The sequence below is a fragment of the Glossina fuscipes genome, unplaced genomic scaffold (assembly GCF_014805625.2).
Source record: "Glossina fuscipes isolate IAEA_lab_2018 unplaced genomic scaffold, Yale_Gfus_2 59, whole genome shotgun sequence".
In the NCBI taxonomy this organism is placed as follows: Eukaryota; Metazoa; Arthropoda; class Insecta; order Diptera; family Glossinidae; genus Glossina; species Glossina fuscipes.
This window is the reverse complement of record NW_023998431.1, coordinates 6,947,256-6,966,235: the sequence shown is the minus strand read 5'-3', so window position 1 is coordinate 6,966,235 and position 18,980 is coordinate 6,947,256. Positions and strand designations below refer to the sequence as shown.

Sequence of the window (18,980 nt, the reverse complement as noted above, 5' to 3'; positions counted from 1 at the left end):
AATATTGTCTACGCCAAGAAATTTAGTTACCTTTCGATCCTTAATAATTTGTTTTAGTTGCGTAATTGTCGTACGAAGCGGACTTCGTGGTTGCCGCATAGATATATATTGTTACCTGGTTACGATACTATTTGCAATTACATTATTGTTCATGGGTTCCTCACGCGTTGAAAAGCTGTTATTTGCCATTTTTTCTTTCCGTCTCCGCACATAACATTTGGGCTCTAAAACATTTATTGATCGGAGCAATAAAATTTCTTACCGAATTTTTTGAAAGACAATTCTTTCGGCATAATATTCAATAACAATATTATAAGTTTACATTAACATTTTCGATTCATTTGAAATAATAAATATATTTTCCAATGTTTATTGCCTGATAATTATAGATTTTTCTTTATTACTATTCCACTTTTTATTACGTATTTAAAAATATATTTAAAATTTAAAATAAAAAAAGATCATGCTTGCTGTGCAAAAGAAGGATAAGGCAAAAACATATGGATCTCCAAATGTGTTGCCATATTCTTTGCGTATAGTTATAATAATTTTCCCGCATCTAAAACGGACATGCTTATTTACAATCAACGTCGTGTATAATCGCCATAGTGGCGGGGCGACTGCTGTTGTCGATCTGATGTACTTCTGTGTTTCCTAAAGTGGACGGCTGTTTCTATTCTTGCAGCGATTTTGCAGTGGTTCTACCATTGTACGCATGTTAGGTACTATAAGTTTATGGCAAGGTACCCGATTTGGAATAAAGGGTTGTAAAGCTTCTTGATCTTCTTCTGTATGGCTTCCGGCGGCAGGATCGGGGTGTCGGCTTGTTGATTAATCAGGCATTTGTATTAAGTGTTTGCGTTAATTTTGATAAGCTACTTCTACAGGTAAAAATCAAATGGAAATGCGAAATACCAGTGTATATAACGATTAAATTCGATAATGTAGACCTTTTTCTGCCTAACATAGCAATTTTGAATCTAATAATATTGACTTATTTAGCGTTAGCCGACGCTAATCATGGACCACTCAAAATTGCATTTTTGGCCTTGATTACTTTTGTTGTTTAATTTGAAGAAATTTACTGCCGAAGCCCACTAAACATGTTTAGAAGCTTATCGTGATACTGTTTCATCATTCGCCAGACATGGCGCCCTCTGATTATCACTTGTTCAGATCAGCGCAAGACGGCTTGACTGACACTGTGGTCCGTAAAGTTGAAGAATTACGAAAATGGGACGATGATTGGATTGCCGCTAAACCAATATAAGTTTTTTTGTCAGGATATCGCTATGTTGCTACAAATATGGTGAAATGTTGTTAAAAATTATGGAAAATATTTTGATCAATGTATATTGCATCCATTTTTCTCAATAAATGTCGTCTTCAAGTGATAACACTATCAAAATTAACGCGAACACATAATAACTAGTGAGGCTTAACTGATTTATGTGGCGTTTGAATATGAAGTCGACCAAGCTTTTTAGTGATGGCACCAAGCTTCTACGAAGGCCTATTTGCGGGGCAATATTTGGCTTGAACACGGCTTCCTTCGCTTAATTTTCCGATCTCTACATCAGGAATAGTAGTTTTAAGGTATCTAGTTGGATTCTATTCGACCCTCCCAAGTACAGTTTGAAAGGCCATTTTGTATTTTGTGCCGGTATTGGTCTATATCGAAAAAGTAGCTGTCGAAGTTTTTGGATATAGGTGGTGAATTGTTTGGCATCGCCACCAGGTGCTTTTTTAAGGTCTGGACATTGCTTTCGACCAAGCTATTTGGTACTGGATGCCCGGGAGTAATAGCTTATTGGAAAATTAGGCAATTCGGGCAAAGAATTGTAAGACTCCCCTTTCTTTTAAATATAGTTGCAGTAACCGATAACATCTGGTTATCCATTTTTAGCAAATATGCTGAATAACGTTTCGAATGTTGATGTTGATGGTGGTGCAGAGGAACACACATCCAGTTGAACCCATTTAGTCAATGTGAATACGCTGCTAATTTTGTTGACTTTCCTCCCACGATTGTGAAGTTGCTTTTTGGGGATTATTCTGAACAGAGGTGCAAGCAACACATGAAGGATATCCCTATTATTGAAGACCAGAATACGTGCCTGTTCGCCAGTTATCTTATCTTGGCTATACCCGTGTGAGTAAAATAAAGTACTGCTTATTGAAGCGAACTTGGGACTACAGCCCTTTTTTTTTGAACAAAATCTCAGAATCAATGGTATATTTCGAATCAGCAACTTTTGAACCACACAATTTTTTTACAATTTTTGAAAGTTGAGTATCTCTTTTTGTAGCACCACGCGTTGATTTGAATTTTAATTGTAATTAATATATTTGCAACAGGGCAGAATCGCAGGTAGCGCGTATTTTTTTATTCATAAAATTGATAGAGGTCATACCTGGGTTTAAAGAGGGCTCGACATGTAATCAACATTAACATTTTGCTCATTTTTTTTGTACCAACTTCATAATTGTAGTCAGTAAACAATGCTGGGTACCTTTGAGGTCCTTAAGATAACAGTGTGTATCATTATCTTACAGACTCCCGGCACGAAAGCGCACCATAGGAAACTTTTACCTTTAGAGATCCGGTAAACTGCCTGCTGAACCACTAAGAAGATTAATTAACAGAGCACACACGTAACAGTTTTATTTTCGCAACACAGTTTTCCTCGGTAAAAAGAAAACAAGGCTGCTTACTTAATACGTGTTTTTTATTTTTTTTTTTCACCACGAAGCTACGTCGCAAATAAGGCCATCTTGTACGCTTCTTGGATTCCATATATATATTCGATCTTACAACAAAATACGTAGGTTCCGTTAATTCAACGAGTAAATTACTTGGAACGGACCGCTGAAAAACCCTGAGCGAAACCGCAGCTATAAATTAACCACGTTACAACATATTCGTGAAAATGTTGAACAGACTGCAAGTCCATGAGAGATTGTGGAAGAGAGTGGGACAGATGTAATTGGCAATTCTGCGGTTAATTCACCAACCTAATCGTAATTATATAGTTTGATCTATTCATACTTTCTAGTGCCGTATGAATAATTATTTGAAATCCTAACATTCGTTTCAATTGTACTCAAACAAACCAACCTTTGTGATTCAACAGGTTTAAAGCTTTAATAGTAATAACATTGCCTACATTGTCTTCAATTCTTTGAACATAATAAACATAGTTTCATAACAATCGCTGTTGTAGAGATGATGGATACGATGGGACGTCTTTATATATTGGAGAAACGGATTAGTGGCTCGGGTGATGTATGCGAAAGTGTTAACTGTATTGAAGCAGTAGTAATTACGCTTAATAGCTGCATGCGCTCTGGAATACCCTTGAAAGTAGTGTTTTATCATATATATGTGTACTGCCAGGAAGCTTCATAATTATGTCGAGTATATATTGGTACCTTTTGGTCAGGTCCCTGCTATATTTGGCTGTGACTCAAATATAAATGTCTCAGAAACATCAATGTCATTGTTGTGGAATACTATGATTTCAAAAGCTGTCACTCGTTTGTAACGCAAGCTAAAGGTGGGATTTCTATAGGCCTTCAATAGCATGCACAACAAAATTATAACTGATATAATAATATACAACCTGTCTGACAAGCTATCGTTTGTATTGTTATTAGTATGGAATGAAAGATTTTTAAGAAACCTTGTATGCTCACTGTGACTTTAATAAGACAAAATAAAATTTAATATTTGAATATTCCAGAGAACTGGTATCTTAAGTAGTCTACATCTTCAATGAAGCGATAAGCAACATTACTTTTCTCGACATACTTAAGGTGTAGAAAATTATATCGCTATCAAAACATTCTCAAGTAGATATGATGGAAACTTACCGACCAATATCTATCTTGCCGACAATTGATTGCATACTCAGTATGTAACATTCCTGTACAATAAAAATTGACTGACAGAAAATCAAAATGGTGTTAGAAAAGGCTGTGGACCACATCTACGAATGGTTACACACCTCTGGTGTAGGTTCCATGTTTTATAATTTTGCAGAGATATTTGATTTGGTGGAGCATAACAGTTTAATTAAAAAACTTTTTTTATGGCCTAAGTGGAAGGGAGCTCTAGCAAAAGTACCACGAAAAGTGTTCACTATGAAGTACCGCAAGGAAGCATCGTGAGACCAGCATTAATCCCGATTTACGTTCCTGATATACATAATATAGGATTACGAAGTAAAATAACTTAGAATATAATAGAGAGGACTAAAGCAATAGTTTCATTTCAATATAAGATTTTTACGTAATAATTGGCGTAAGAAATCGCCAAGAAATCGACGTTGTGACATCTCGACGATTGTCTTTACTTTAGAAACAGATTTTTGGACTTTGTTCTACCTCTCTCGATGACCCAAAATTTCTAATTGTTTTTGATAGAATACACATCTTAAAAGCTTTAAGTGAAGGTCTTACTTGTACGTGATGTTGTCGAAACATTCTGTCTTTGGAATTTCGTAAATAAATAAGGCTTGTAAAGATCAAGGCGGCAGAAATATTCCGATTTCTTGAAGCTATTGAAAAAATCGTTAGTTTGTGTATATTTTATAATTGGCGCAAAACCTTACCCTTTTGGTAGCCTTTGGAATTGGCACTAACGGTGAAACGCATTCACTGTTGCCCACTGTGGTGATAATTCTTTCTTTTTCCAATTCGTCGAGCCCCTTGTTAACTCGTTCTTCTAATGCGTTAAGAATCTGACGGTCTTTGGTGTAAATAGGCGCGGTGTACTGTAAAGAAGCTTTAAAGTTAAGGATACACCCAATTTTTTGCTCAAAAATAGATGTAAGTTTGGCCATTAATTCTCCAATTTGGGGTTTATTAGTAATACGATTGGCTACAGATATGTTTGAATTAATTTGATCGAATCCGTTGAAACTATTACCAAGGCGACGTACTCAAGTTCTGCGGTAAATAGGAGCAATTTTCAAAAGCCATAATCAGAGTCATTTCTCTTCAGTCGATTTGTTGAATTTTTTTATTTACTAGATTTATTATTATTAGGCGTTAGCACCCGATTCCAAATGAGAAGCAATGTATACTTTTGGTACTTTGCACATAAATTATACTTTAACTCTGAACTGGAGTGACACTCTGTTGCAGCAATGCCTACTTGCTCATAACTACCTTTAGTTTTGTGTGAAGCTTTAGACGATTTGGTATTTTCTGTTGAAAATGTTGTTTATCGCTCCACTGGGTGAACTTTTCGTAGCCTGCGACAGGTTTTTCGCATCTAACTTCGCCCCCTCAAGCATCAAGACCTTTAACGCAAATTTCTTCAAATTTAGGCGAATCCCATTGAAGCAGTTTTGCTCAAATGGTATTTTCGTCGATAAATCGTGGCGTTAAAAATACGTCAGCAATGGTTTTGAATCCTGAAAAAATTTACAACCATAGATATCAGGGCGAAGTATTGCTACAAAACCTATCAGAAGCTTCAACCATTCGTCGTATTGCAGGTCTTGTGTCAATTTTGGTGCCGTCTCCTTACTAATATTTACATAAGATGTAAACTGCTGTATATAATGTCGATACCCTTCCTTGTCCGAACTAAAATTGTCGATGTTAAGCACCTGCACCTCGTCGACTACGTTGTCGCTGCTTCTTTGTACTGTACTGAAAGCAGTAGCGCCAACAGTCAGCTGAGAAAATTGTGCTATCAAATCCTGTTGCGTTTTCAAGAAAGTTGCAAATTGTTAAGCATCTATTTTTATTTTTTCTGGTGTAAGCTTGCTTCACCAATAGCACTTGCATAAAAAATGATTATCGCGATTATCGCCGCACTTTTAGGGTGTTCTATGTTACTATTTTACTTACTGGACACATAGTCAAAAATCAATCTAAAATTGAAAGCAAAAAGAAAAAGAATTTCTGCGCTCCATGCTTGCTTTACCAAAGAAGAACAAGTCAAAAACATATGGATCTCCAAATGTGTTGCCATATTATTTGCTTATAGTTATAATACAAACCCTTCCAAGTTCGTGTTGTGCCTTTCCGCTTGTATACCACTTATTTGTGTGTTATTTGCATATGTGCAATAAGAAAAGGAAAACCAAACTATCATCTTATGTAAGTTAAATTAGTTTTATTTCCTTGGGTTTATTCATGAAACGCAATTTATTTTTTGTATTTTTATTTAATTAATTTAACAATTTATTTCTTAAGTTTGGTTTAGAACTTGTTGTTAAATGGATAGTTGATAAAGAGACTGACTTTTCTTATCGATTTATAAAATAGGAAACCTCGGTTTAACCAATAATCTACGGTCAGCATTTATTTTTATTATAGGGTGAAATGAGATATCTGTGGGAGATGTTTATGGTAGGGTGCCATTGGATATCGGTGAGTGTTTACGTTAACTTTATATGAGAAGTGTTTATATTAACTTAATATGACACTTTAGGTCTATTTATCGTAATTGTGAGGGTGGTTCGTAAGTTTGTTCTTTTTATTAGGATGGTCCTTAACTCTTCCCCCTTTAGAACCGATTGTCCTTCGAGATTAAAAATACGGAATGTCGTTGAACTTCAATGGGGTTCTACGACCCTTGCGTTCCACAGTTCTTAAAGGTATGTCGTCGGATCGGACTTGTTCCATTATTGGATTATTCACTATTGTTTTGGTACTATTTTTCCTACTTTTATAGGCTAGGATTATAATCATTATTCTGATCCCGATTACAAATCCCCAGGTTGAGTATTGGTGGACAACGGATTTGGTCTGTAAATACGATATTAATTTGGTATTATGGATTTGAAGTTCATCTAGCATCTGCAGAGAGACGAAACGTTTGCGCTCCTTCTCTTCAGGCATTAACTGAAGTATGGAAGGTAGTACCTTGTAGGTGGGTATATCCTTAGATATGTAGGTCTTTCCATTAACACGGAGTGAAACGTTATCGAATCTTATTAGGAACGTTCCGTTAAGGAGTTGTTGTTCCGTTTCTACCTCGAAGGTGCCGGAAAATCCGTTTAATAAGATTATACCGGAAGATATTTCGTCTATAACCGGAAAATGCTGACTGTTTACAATATTGCAAGTACGTTTTTTACTATTTAATAAGTTTGGAATACAATTGGTGTTTGTTATATTAATAAGGTCTTGCCTTTTACAAACAATTAGATTCTGATATGATTTGCATTTATTAAGTATCGTGAATATCTCGTCCTTTGAATTTATGCTGGTTTCTGATTGAAGATCGGTTGCCGTGTTATCATTTCTTTTTACGGCTTTTAGAAGAATAGTTTCATAAATCTGTTCACTGGTTATTGGAATATTGATAATATAGAGGATTGAGATAGAATTAGTTAGTATTTGTACTTTGGATAGGTTTAATGTCTCTTCTATTGTTTCAAATAGTATTTTTTCTCTCTTTATTGCCCCTATTGGCAGCTGTATTTCCTCCTCAGATAAAATGAGGGAGTTTATTATTCCAGCCTTGGCCCAATGTATGGCGTGGTTGATATTCTGCAGTTCTTCTTTAAGGATTTTTATTTGATATTGAGTATCGGAAATTAATTTTTCTTTATTATAGTTTTTGCCAGATTTAAATTCTTCTATCAAACTGTTAGTGATCTTGGTTATATTGTTATACCTATCCTCGTAAAGCTTATTGATTATGGTTTGTCGGTTGTTGTTCTGTAGTAGGTTGTTTATTTTGTCCTGTGTTGTCATTAGGTCTTCATGATCGGGATTACCCGCAATCCATTTCCAGGCGGATCCTATGAAATCAAATGATCTTTTCCTTATTATTTTTCCAGGCTTCAGGCGTCGTAGTAAATTTTCGATTTGACCCATTTCATGCTTGAGATAAGGGAATAGAGAATGATAACTGTTATTGTTGACTATCTTTCCCAATTCATTGATATTTGTTTCATATTCGTCCAAGTTAATTACGTGGATTAATTTGAAGTTTCCAGTCTGTATTCGTGCTTGTCCAGTGTGGATGGGTACCACCTGTGATTTGGAGAAGTCCAACATTTGTATGTCTCCGATAATTATCCCAATCAAAAACCTGAAATTTGAAGTTTAGTTCCTTATATTATTTTTGTGTACAGTTTTTCCTGAATTAGTTATAATAATTATCCCTTTGTCTTCTCTAACTATTTCTTTGTTGTATCGGAAAGTCAATTTCGAGCCTAGTCGTTTGTTGTGTTTTACGTAGATTTCGTCCCCTGGTGAGTAGTGTTTCATTTTTGATTTTGTTTTGTTGTGGTATTTCAAGTCCTGTCTCTGTTTTTCTTTCAGTCTATCAATATTCTGCAGTCTTAATTTTTCAAATTCTTTGGGGTCAATGTTGGGCGTGCGTCCATGGAGAAGTTCTGCTGGTTTTTTCTTTGTGACGGAATGGATAATTAAGTTGTATTCATTTACAGCTCGTTCCAGCAATTCTTCGAAGGTCCTTTCTTTTCCATCCGATTTGAGGCATCTCATTATTTCGCTCAGAGTAGAATGGAATCGTTCGATTTGTCCATTTACCTCGCTCCTATATGGCGGTGTGCGATATACCTTGATTTTGAGATCGTCTTCAAGCATAGCCATAATGGAGGCAGATTGCAGTGCCTTTTCATTATCGATTACGATAATTTTGGGAATCCCAAAATAGAACAAGATATCTTGTAGAGGTCTCTTGATGTGTTCAACAGCACGGGATTGGATTGGTTTTGTTATACCGAATTTGGTAAATTTGTCTATGGCGGTTAGTACCAGGTGTCTTTCAGTAGAGAAGATATCGATGTGTAGGGTGTGGCCCGTATGGGTTGGAATAGGTGTAGGTTGAATCTCTATGTTGTTGGGATGACGATCGTATTTATTTTCCTTACATGTTTTGCAGTTATTAACTATTCTCTTGATTTTGGCTGACATGTTTGGGAAGAAATATTGCTGCAGGATCTGTAGGCGATTTTCTTTAGCATTTCTATGGGCTCTACGATGTTCCTGACAAATTGTTTCTATCTGCTGTTCTTCGATTTCTGCGTCTTTTACTATGGTTTGTGAGAATCGTGTGTGATAATCCTTAAAATGCTGTGGGTAGAAACTTTGTATTATCCCCATAATTGGTTCTGTGGTGCACAGACCGTTAATAACATTGGGATTGTTTAACGTCTCTATCAAAGCTTCGTTAATGAGTTCCTTCCGAGTTATTGTGTGTCTTGAAAAATTACCAAAAGAGGTTTCTAACTTGTAGCTGTCTTGATTACGGTGCTTAATAATTAACTGATTTCGGAATACGTTTAGAGGAACTTCCACTGATGGAATCAAGTGCTGTCCTGAACTTTCGTCGCTATGGACCGTACCAGTTAAGGAGTTTATTTCCTTGCTTGTTGGTGGTCTGGACAGGCAGTCGGCTACAATATTTTCTCTGCCGGATTTGTATTCCAACTGGTCGTTATATTCCTCGAGGATTGCTTTCCATCTTTTGAGCTTCTGGTTCGTGTTTCTATTGCTTAGAGCATAAGTGAGTGGTTGATGGTCTGTAAAAATATTGACTTTTCGTGATTCATATAGGTAGTTACGCAGCGTTTTTAATGACCGTATTATGGCTAGCATTTCCTTCTCGTTTATGGCGTAGGCCTCTTCCGTCTTACTTAGCGTGCGGGATAAGAATATTATTGGTCCCCTATCCTGGGATAAAACTGCTCCTATGGCGAAGTTGGATGCGTCTGTTGTAAGATCGAGGGGTTTATCGAAGTTGGGATGAGTCAGTATGACTTCATTCGAGCTTAGCGAATTGTTTAGGTGATTGAAGTGCTCCATCTCCTTTTTCCCTAACCTTATTAATTTTTTCTTAGAGGCTTGTTTGGACACGCGTCCATCCTCCCCTCTTAAAAGGGTTGTCAGGAGCTTGGCAAGCTTGGCGAAAGTCTTTAATGAACTTCTTATAGTAACCTGCCATTCCGAGGAATGATCGTAGATCTTTGAGAGTTTTGGGTGGCGGAAAGTCGACGATTGCTTGGATTTTGTTGAGGTTGGACTTAATTCCATTTGTTCCTACTATAAAACCTAAAAATTCGACTTCATCTCTTAAAATTTCTCATTTGTCGAGCTGAATCTTCAAATTGGCTTTCTCTAAGGTATCAAAGACTTCTTGTAAATTGTTGAAGTGGTCATTTTCGTCTTTTCCAAATATGATTACGTCATCGATATAGACGTAGCACCGCTTCCCGATGTGTTCTCTCAGAACATCGTCGAAAGTCCTTTGGAATAATGATGGGGCATTTTTCAAACCAAATGCTAGTCGGACGAACTCATATTTGCCATTTTTGACTGAGAAGGCAGTTTTTTGAATGTCAGATTTTTTGAATGGTATCTGATGAAAGCCACTTTTAAGATCAATTATAGAGAAAAATTTGTTTTTGCCAAGATTAACTAATACGTCATTTATTTCCGGAATTGGGTATTTATCAGGTATGGTTATTTCGTTTAATTTGCGGTAGTCCACTACCATTCTGTACTTTTTTTGACCAGAAGAGTCCATTTTTTTCGGTACAATCCACACAGGTGAGTTGTACGGCGATTTTTAAGGTCTGATTATGTTATCTTGTAAGAGTTCTTTTATTTGATTGTCTACTTCTTCCTTCAGAGCCATCGGACACGGATAGCTTCTAGAGTAGACTGGTTCATCGGACGTTGTTCGGATTTCGACTAATACGTTTGTTGCAAAGGTCAGTTTTCTATTAGGGTCAGCAAATAGGTGTGGGCAGTTTTGGAGTAGTCCTTGTAGACGGTTGCTTTGTTTTTCAGACAAATGTGAAGTGCGTAGTTTCATATTATTGATGTAGCTTGATATGCACTCTTTTAGTGGAATTTTAACGTTTGGGTCTATTGTCATGAAGTCAAGATTGGTATGGATGACTGCATTGAGTTCTCTTAATGTATCGTTACCGATAATGTCATCGAATGATTTAAGGCTTGGTAAAATGAAAAATTTGATTTTATTTCTGTTCGGGAATAGTGGCACGTTGGCATGGTGAGTTATTTTTATCTTGCCGCAGACAGAACTGGCTAGAAAGGGTTTTTCGTTTATAATGGGTTTTCTTATGTGTTTGGGTTGAACATAGTTTTTGTTCGACCCTGTATCTATTAAAAATTTTAAAATATCTCCACCGCCATTTTTATGTTAAAAATAAGGCAGTGAAGATTGCCTTAATCTAAAAAATGAATATCATACTCCGGGATTTCACTTGGTTCCATATTTTCGTTATATGTCTGCTCCGGATTTGGTTCTATTGTGCTTCCTCCCTCGTTGTCCTCTTCACACGTTATGTTGTAGGACCTTTGATGTTTGAGAGGCATTCCTTGAAATTGTTGTGAAGGTAATCGTTTTTGTACGTATGTTTGATATTGGTTCGGGCGATTTGCGTAGTTTATGTGTTTGGACTGCATGCTCATGTGTACATCCATTGGTTCATCACGTCGTTGTGGTTTTGGGGGCACTGGTGGTTGGTATTGAGGATTTCCTTGGAATGTCGGATGGTTTTTTGAAATTTGGGTAACTTCGATTTTATAGAGAGGAAAGAGAAAAAAAAATTTGTTGTAATGTTCCTATTTTTATACTCCAATAACTCGTGATTTATCGCGAAGAAAAAGGAAAAAAAATTTGACTTCAGATTTTGATATTCCGATAATATGTGATTCGAACGCAAAGGAAAGTCTTAAATTTAGTTTAGTAATATTCAGATATTGATATTACGATAATTTGTAATTTGTTGAAAAAATTCTTAATTTTAATTTTGTGAGTTATCGTAAAAATTCCTAAAATCTAATTCTGCTTTAGGCTTACTTGCTAAATTCTGTTTAAAAATTTGCTTTGCAGATTTTGCTAATATTCATTTATTTTCGTTTCTTTAATATAGTTTCACTTAGGTTTGTTTTCTTTGCCTTCTTTGGCTTTTTTATTTAATTTTCCTTTATTCTTTTTTTTTTCTTAAAAATTTCCAAATTTATTTTCTTTCTTTGTTTTATGTTCCCTTTTTTTTTTTTTTTTTTTTTATAAGTTTTTCTCTTTTCATCCATTATTAATTTTTAACTTTTAATAAAAAATTTTCCTCTTTTTTTATTTATTTTTTTTTCACCTTGGTTCTTTTTAATTTTCACTTTTCTCTTAAAAATTTCCTGTATTTTTATTGTTCCCTTTGTATTAAAATAATAAAAATTTTATTTACATTAATACTATGGTTTTTACCATAGTTGATGAGTCCTTTACCATTATCCGTTCCTTTTGTTTCCAGTTGCTGCATACTCTGCTCCTCGGACTGGTGCTCCCTTTTGGTGCTTCTTACTTGGGGGCCTTGCCGCTTCTTGTGCTGTTCGAAGTCGACCGGAACTTACGATGTATTTTGTAGAGCTTTTTTTTTCTTTTTTTTTCCACTTAAAAATTTTTTTCCAATTCTTTAGTTTTTATCTGAGTTCCTTTTTAATTTTATTTTATAAAGTTATCACTTGTTAAAACTTTCCTTTTTTATTTTATCAATTTATTAACATTTTTTTTTTTTAGTTATTTTCACATTTATTTTGACTTTTATTATTTTATTTTTGTTTAATTTTACTTTTGGAATCGTTTAATTAATAATAATTTTTTTATATCCTTTTTTTTTTTTTGGGTGATGAAACTTCTTCTAACTACCGCAGTCCGCAGTGTCTCGGTCCTTCATTCTCTGGAAAACTCTGCTCGGGGGCCAATTAAATTATTTTTATTTCCTTGGGTTTATTAATGAACCGCAATTTATTTTTTCTATTTTTATTTAATTAATTTAACAATTTATTTCTTAAGTTTGGTTTAGAACTTGTTAAATGGATAGTTGATAAAGAGACCGACTTTTCTTATCGATTTATAAAACAGGAAACCTCGGTTTAACCAATAATCTACGGTCAGCATTTATTTTTATTATAGGGTGAAATGAGATATCTGTGGGAGATGTTTATGGTAGGGTGCCATTGGATATCGGTGAGAAGTGTTCACGTTAACTTTATATGAGAAGTGTTTATATTAACTTAATATGACACTTTAGGTCTATTTATCGTAATTGTGAGGGTGGTTCGTAAGTTTGTTCTTTTTATTAGGATGGTCCTTAACTTGTATGCAAATATTTGTTTTGAATAATTTTATATTAGATGTACTGTAATTTATATATTTATATGTGTTATATTATATATTATTGTATTACGTCTTATATTATATTATATATGTATGTATTATATACATATGTATGTATTACGTATATATAGTACAAAAAACTGCTGGGATTAAATACCTTACCTTATAAACATTTCTGAAATATGGGAACCCTGATATGTCCTTTTTATTTTCATTTTTTTTCTGTGGTTTTGCATCATCTTTCTTCAAGTTTAGAGTCGTTTTGTGAACAAATGAAATGTTTTAAATTTCCTTTTCTTTAAATAAATCACCTAAATCAAGAAGTATGTTTGCTTTTATTGTAATTCGCGAAACGTTCCACATATATTAAGAATTAACATTAAATACATCTGTATATGTATAGTTAAAATTCATCTTTTTCTCTTTTCTAACGAATCTTACACATATGTTTTTGTACGAAATGCATAGTTTTTTTTTATTTTTCTACCTATTCTAAGCATCACTTGTGGTGGAAAATTTGTGTTAAAACCACAGAAAAAGATATTTAATTTTCACGGATAGATCATTTTCAAACGATATTACCTTTAATATAATTATTAGCTGTGATATTTTAGATTGGGCAGCAGTGCCCAACCTACATCATCTTTTCTGTAGAACTAATTTACGTCGTCACTGCCTATGAAATTTAGGAAGGAATCGTAGTGGCCTTCGACAGTCCATTCTGTTGTTAAAGTTGTTTTTCGTATGTTTAAACCGAAAATCTTGTCACACACATATTACAGACGACTTCACACTTGAACTGGCCACATTATTAGCATTCGTCGTTAAAGGATTGTCACATTAATATTCCAAATAAGTTTCTTAACTCTTTTTTTTAAGTTCTAAGACAAATGATTAATGAATAGATGCAATTCGAAAGTAAGCAAAGAGCAGTTTACAGCGTTCGCTTGCAGAAATCATCCTAACCCAAAATTTGTGATTTGTGTAACAAACTTTAAACTACTTGAATAACTGAAACTTAGGTTACATATTTACTTTTTACTTACTAAAGGTATCCCTCACAAATTTAAATTAGTCGGGGAAAAAAATCTCTCGTCCAAATTTGATAGTTTAAACCAGGGGTCGGCAATCTTTTTTGGCCGCAGGTCAAAATATTTATGTTTTATAATTTATTTTTATGTATTATACTTTATCTTCGGAACTAAGGTGTCTCACTTGAAGTTATCAAATGGGTTACTCGACGACCCGTGGGGGATAGGTTGCCGACCGTTGGTCTAAACTATTTATGAACTACTTGAGCTTATAAAGATATAAAGATGAAAGCAATTAAAATGTAAACTAATTGAAACAGTTTGACACATTTAAGTTTTAATTGCTTAGAATAAGTTATTGTAAACTAATTGAAACAGTTCGACACATTTAAGTTTTAATTGCTTTCATAAAATATAAAATGCTGTATTTCAAATATAGGCAACCCTTGCCTTGCGTGGAGCTAAATTGACTATCTCAATGTGATTTGTTTTGAAAGTTTTGGTCAAGATATTGTTATTTTGAACAACCTTTATTTAAATGTCAGATTGATGGTTGGGAGATTTTCAAGAGATCAATTTAAAGAAAACTGCGACTAAAAGTCGTGGACGGTTATCTGAACCTAAAATGTTTATATATGCAACAGAAAGTACGAGCGTTGTAAAAATGTTTAACGATGAGCAATTGAAGGCATTACTCTCACCAAGAACATTTCAAAGAGAATAAGGACAGATCAAAAAGTAAATATTGAAGCTGGGAGAGGTGCGAAAAAAAAATTGAAGAATTTAGCATCATATTGCCATTGGCTATTAAAAATAAATGTCGTGTGATAAATTGAAGTCTTAGAAAGCCGTAAATAAAAGATGACTAACCACCAGCATGGACTGTGAAGTATAATATCTATTGCACCAAGCGCACATTGAGTATTTTATGAAACTAAAGGTACTTACACAACGTTGCGTCTTTTGCGTAAGAATTTTTTCTCTCTAGCACTCATTGACACTGTCTAAACAGCGCTTCCGTCCTTATGATAATAGGAACGGTAACAAAATTATTCTCCCAACTTCATCCTTCATCAATCCTTTTAATAACACGTAAAAAGAATTTTTAAAACTTCATTACATATTTCTCAGTAGTAACGCTGATATAAAGACACCATTCAACATCGCTATGGCATAAATGTGATGATATCAAACATCTGTACTTTTTGCTGGTGGTAAAAGAAATTATCACGAACTTATCTGGATCTTAAAGACAATCACTAACGTTTTGGTTAGCGATTATACACACCATATGGGAAGAAACCTTACGTACCAAATAGAAGGGGACAACAGTAGAAATAAAATGCCGGCATACACATGTATGAATTTATACAGTTCTCCATACACATCAATGTACTTATACTACACATTTCGTAATTAAGTATATTAAAGTAAAACAGATCTCTGGGGATTGTTAACTTCTTTGGCAGTGACAACATTTAACCCTTTTTCTTTATTTCCACATCACAAGAAGATTTATTCTGCAAGTTGTAGATGTCGATATGTGGGCGCTTGTAATGAAAAGATGTTGTGGGCATACTTATCTATGAGCTTTTGAATTCTGTGTGCGCATTTGTGAACCATGCATCTCTTTACACATGCAAATATTTTAACAAAGCAAAAGGCGCGTAACACCATTTGTTGGTTTTAATTGGGTTGACTTTATTTTCTTTTATTTTTCTCTTTTTCCTATCGTGTGCATCAGCTTGTTTGTTAATGTCATAATGATGAACGAGAAACCGAACTAATATAACACAGATGCGAACACATGCAAACTATACAATAATTCGCTCTCTTCATGTTCTTAATTAAACGCTAAGGTATTTATTGTAGCGCTATACTCATAATTACGTTTTAAAGTAAACTAGTGAGAAAGCTATATTCGGCAGGGGCCAAATTTCGCATACCTACCGTTATGTTTTTCGCATTTTACTCTCAAAATTCGTTTATTTGATCCTCATATCGCTGGTATTGTTAAGAAAAAAAAAGTCGTGGTGTCTACCATATTCATTTTAAAATTAACACATATTTAGGTAGATAATTTAATTTAAGGAGCGCCCAAAATAGTTTTAAACATTCGGTCTTGTTTGACTTATGATAGATAAGCATAAAACCTCAAAAAAGTGAATAAAACGAAATTTAATCACTTGTAACTGGCGGATGGAGATCGATTTATGAAATTATACGGTTCGCACTGTAGGTTTCCCGTTTGCTCGGAACTGTTACAAAAGGAAGCTGGCAATCACTCAAATTTTCGAAAGTTATCTTTATGCTATGACTATAACATATTATAATTTTGCAACCCCCAGCAAAGGAGTGAGTGTAATAGATATATAATAAGCAAAAATATGCATGGATATGCTTGTTAAGATGAAGTATATGCATTTATTCAACCGTATGGATAAAAGCCTACAAATTCTAAACGCTGATTGAACTATTGGATGTGTGCTCTCAACTTAGACCTAAAAAAAAAATGTAGAACACGAACAAACGCACGACTAACTACCAAAAAAAGAAAGAATAAAATTCGGTTTTACAAATGAATTGTTGTAAATATTATTTCTGATAATTTTAAACTATGTCAAACGGATCTTCCATAATTATTAAAATAAAAAAAGACTGGGCTAAACGGCGGAATGAGTGATCAAAATTCACGCACTGTTTTTATACGTTCAACACTGAAAGTTTGGGGTATACTCATCTTGTCAATACGTATGTAACACTCAAAAGAAAACTTAAGAGACCGCGTGAAGTTATATATATTTAGTCTGCATCCAATTGTGAATCGATTTAAGCATACACATCCGTACATGTAGTGTCTGTTGTGAGTATTCTCCTAACTGAAAATAGGGAGTTACAGGCTTGAAATTAGCAGAAACACTGGAAGTTCTTGCACGCAGGTCAGTCTGGAAATTGAGCCCAATCAAAACATCCACAGTACCACGCAAGCTAAGAACAATTCTGTTTTCCAAAAGGGAAAAAAGTACTCCCAAGATGCGACAAATAAATTTATAAAAATTGGAACGTACATTCTATGGGTGATGCTACATTTGCTGAGGAAAAAAGGGCATAAATTGGCCTCGCCTGTCTAATACTGTAGTCTATTGAAGTTCCCTTTCTTTGCCGAATACTCTATAATGCAGAGGAGTAACAGTCTGTGCCCATACGTTGGTGTTATGTCGTCAGGTTGGTGAACCCCTTTTTGTGTAAGCAGTCGCATATGTGTCTATCAGATTTAGTTTTATGTAACCACACCATTACACAAATTTTATTTAACCAATGTAGTAGTAAGTCTATCTATGTGCTCTTTTATCTAAAGCTGTATCTAAATAAATTTTAGAGCAACCTTGCAGTGCCACTATAAGAAGAATGGAGGTCTACGGGTCATGCCTACGTGGCATAGCTGGGCTAGCTAGCTCGTGACATGTGAGAGGGGTTCTATAGTTTTGCTCAGGGACGCACCTAGGACGACTAAAACCTAAAGGAATTGGACGTGCTTGGCCCCTATTGAATATGCGGACTGACGAAAGCCTAACCTTCCAAACAAGGGTCCTATGTGATCCTAGGGCTTTTCAATGCCCACTCTGCCTGTTGTTCTTACTGCGGCCCCAAAAAGTTTGTGGGAGACCGCGAAGTTGGGTCCGAAGGTCTCGCCCCTTTTAATCTACTTTCCTCCCATTATAAAAAAAGAACTTAGCACATTTTTAAGAGTAACAATCTATAATATCAAATACTGCAAAAAGGAAGAAGGACCGAAATTGCGGAAATCATTTTGAGAGACTTTTGTCGAAGATTTATAGAAAATTATATTTGGAATAATGGATGTTTCCACAGGTGAGCATATATATTATTTATATGAAAAGGAAATCAATAAAATTTAATTTTCAATTCAAGAAAAATTTAAGGAAATCTCAAATGAGCAAAACACCTTCTAGAAAATTTAAAGAAAAAACAGACCCAAATACGCCAAGTGAAATACAGTAGACACAACGCCGCAGTACTCGTCAAAATGCTAAACCGGGTCAAGGTTATGAGCAAATTCTCAGCCGGATTATGCGCTCGGTCAAAAAATCCATAATTTTAGATGAAAATTACTACGTTAAGCATTTTGAAATCGCTGAGCAACAGAAGCCTAAGTGGACACAATAAAATGGACAGTTCTACAAGGCGTATTGGAAAGAGTCGCCACTCTAGTAAAACTAAAGTAATTGGTCTCCAGCAAAATAACTATATGGAATATAGCACAACAGAGGATAAAGACAATGAATAGAACAAAATTAATAGTGGAGGAAAGGAAAATAATTGGGGTAAAATCTCAGATGTCGAAGAAGAAAGAGAGGATGGTGAAGATAAAGAGAACGAAGAAAGTTTTGATAACGGGAATGAACTTAAAGAACACACACAAATTCTTATAGAGTAAAATCAGTATATGTCGAAAATGATGAGTCTATTTTGTTGACAGAATTTGAAAGCAAGCAAGGAAGTGATCATTTACAGCCTTCAAAAGAAGCAGTCGGAAAAATTTCTCTATTGAACAGCAAATAAATAATGAAAAGGAAGATGTACACCATCCTTAAAAAAAGCTGAAACCTTGGCTTGTATGTACGCTGGAAAGCAAGATGGAGAAAGCCATAATGAGGAAAGTATAGTAAATCAAAACGAAGATGAGCAAATCTTCTGCAAAGAGAACTTAAATAAGAAAATTGTGCAGATCGAAGAACAAGAAGAGGATAAAAGGGATGAAGAAGAAAATTCCTTTGAACGCATGA

At 34.7% G+C, this 18,980-nt stretch overlaps 1 protein-coding gene and 1 long non-coding RNA gene across 2 annotated transcripts; one reads left to right on the top strand and one right to left on the bottom strand.

The window, feature by feature from the left end:
- Positions 1-809: 809 nt before the first annotated feature.
- Positions 810-5,913, bottom strand: LOC119637347. The gene is made up of 3 exons (XM_038033317.1): positions 4,944-5,913; positions 4,614-4,882; positions 810-4,559 (listed from the first exon to the last, which is right to left on the bottom strand). The coding sequence occupies exons 1-3, from the start codon at positions 4,993-4,995 to the stop codon at positions 4,527-4,529; spliced, it is 354 nt and encodes a 117-aa protein (XP_037889245.1). The 5' UTR covers positions 4,996-5,913; the 3' UTR covers positions 810-4,526.
- A 386-nt stretch (positions 5,914-6,299) lies between these two features.
- LOC119637346 lies at positions 6,300-7,346 on the top strand. Its single transcript, XR_005247243.1, has 4 exons — positions 6,300-6,387; positions 6,449-6,763; positions 6,823-6,889; positions 6,958-7,346. It is a non-coding gene; the product is annotated as an uncharacterized LOC119637346 (long non-coding RNA).
- The last annotated feature ends 11,634 nt before the right edge of the window (positions 7,347-18,980 follow it).

Excerpts from the sequence above, each read along its gene's own strand:
- LOC119637347 (XM_038033317.1), bottom strand. The coding sequence starts at position 4,995 with ATGACTCTGATTATGGCTTTTGAAAATTGCTCCTATTTACCGCAGAAC. Across the intron at positions 4,883-4,943 it reads CTATTTACCGCAGAACTTGA|CCAATCGTATTACTAATAAA; the intron begins GTACGTCGCCTT and ends ACATATCTGTAG. Across the intron at positions 4,560-4,613 it reads TTCCAAAGGCTACCAAAAGG|CTTCAAGAAATCGGAATATT; the intron begins GTAAGGTTTTGC and ends TTTTTTCAATAG.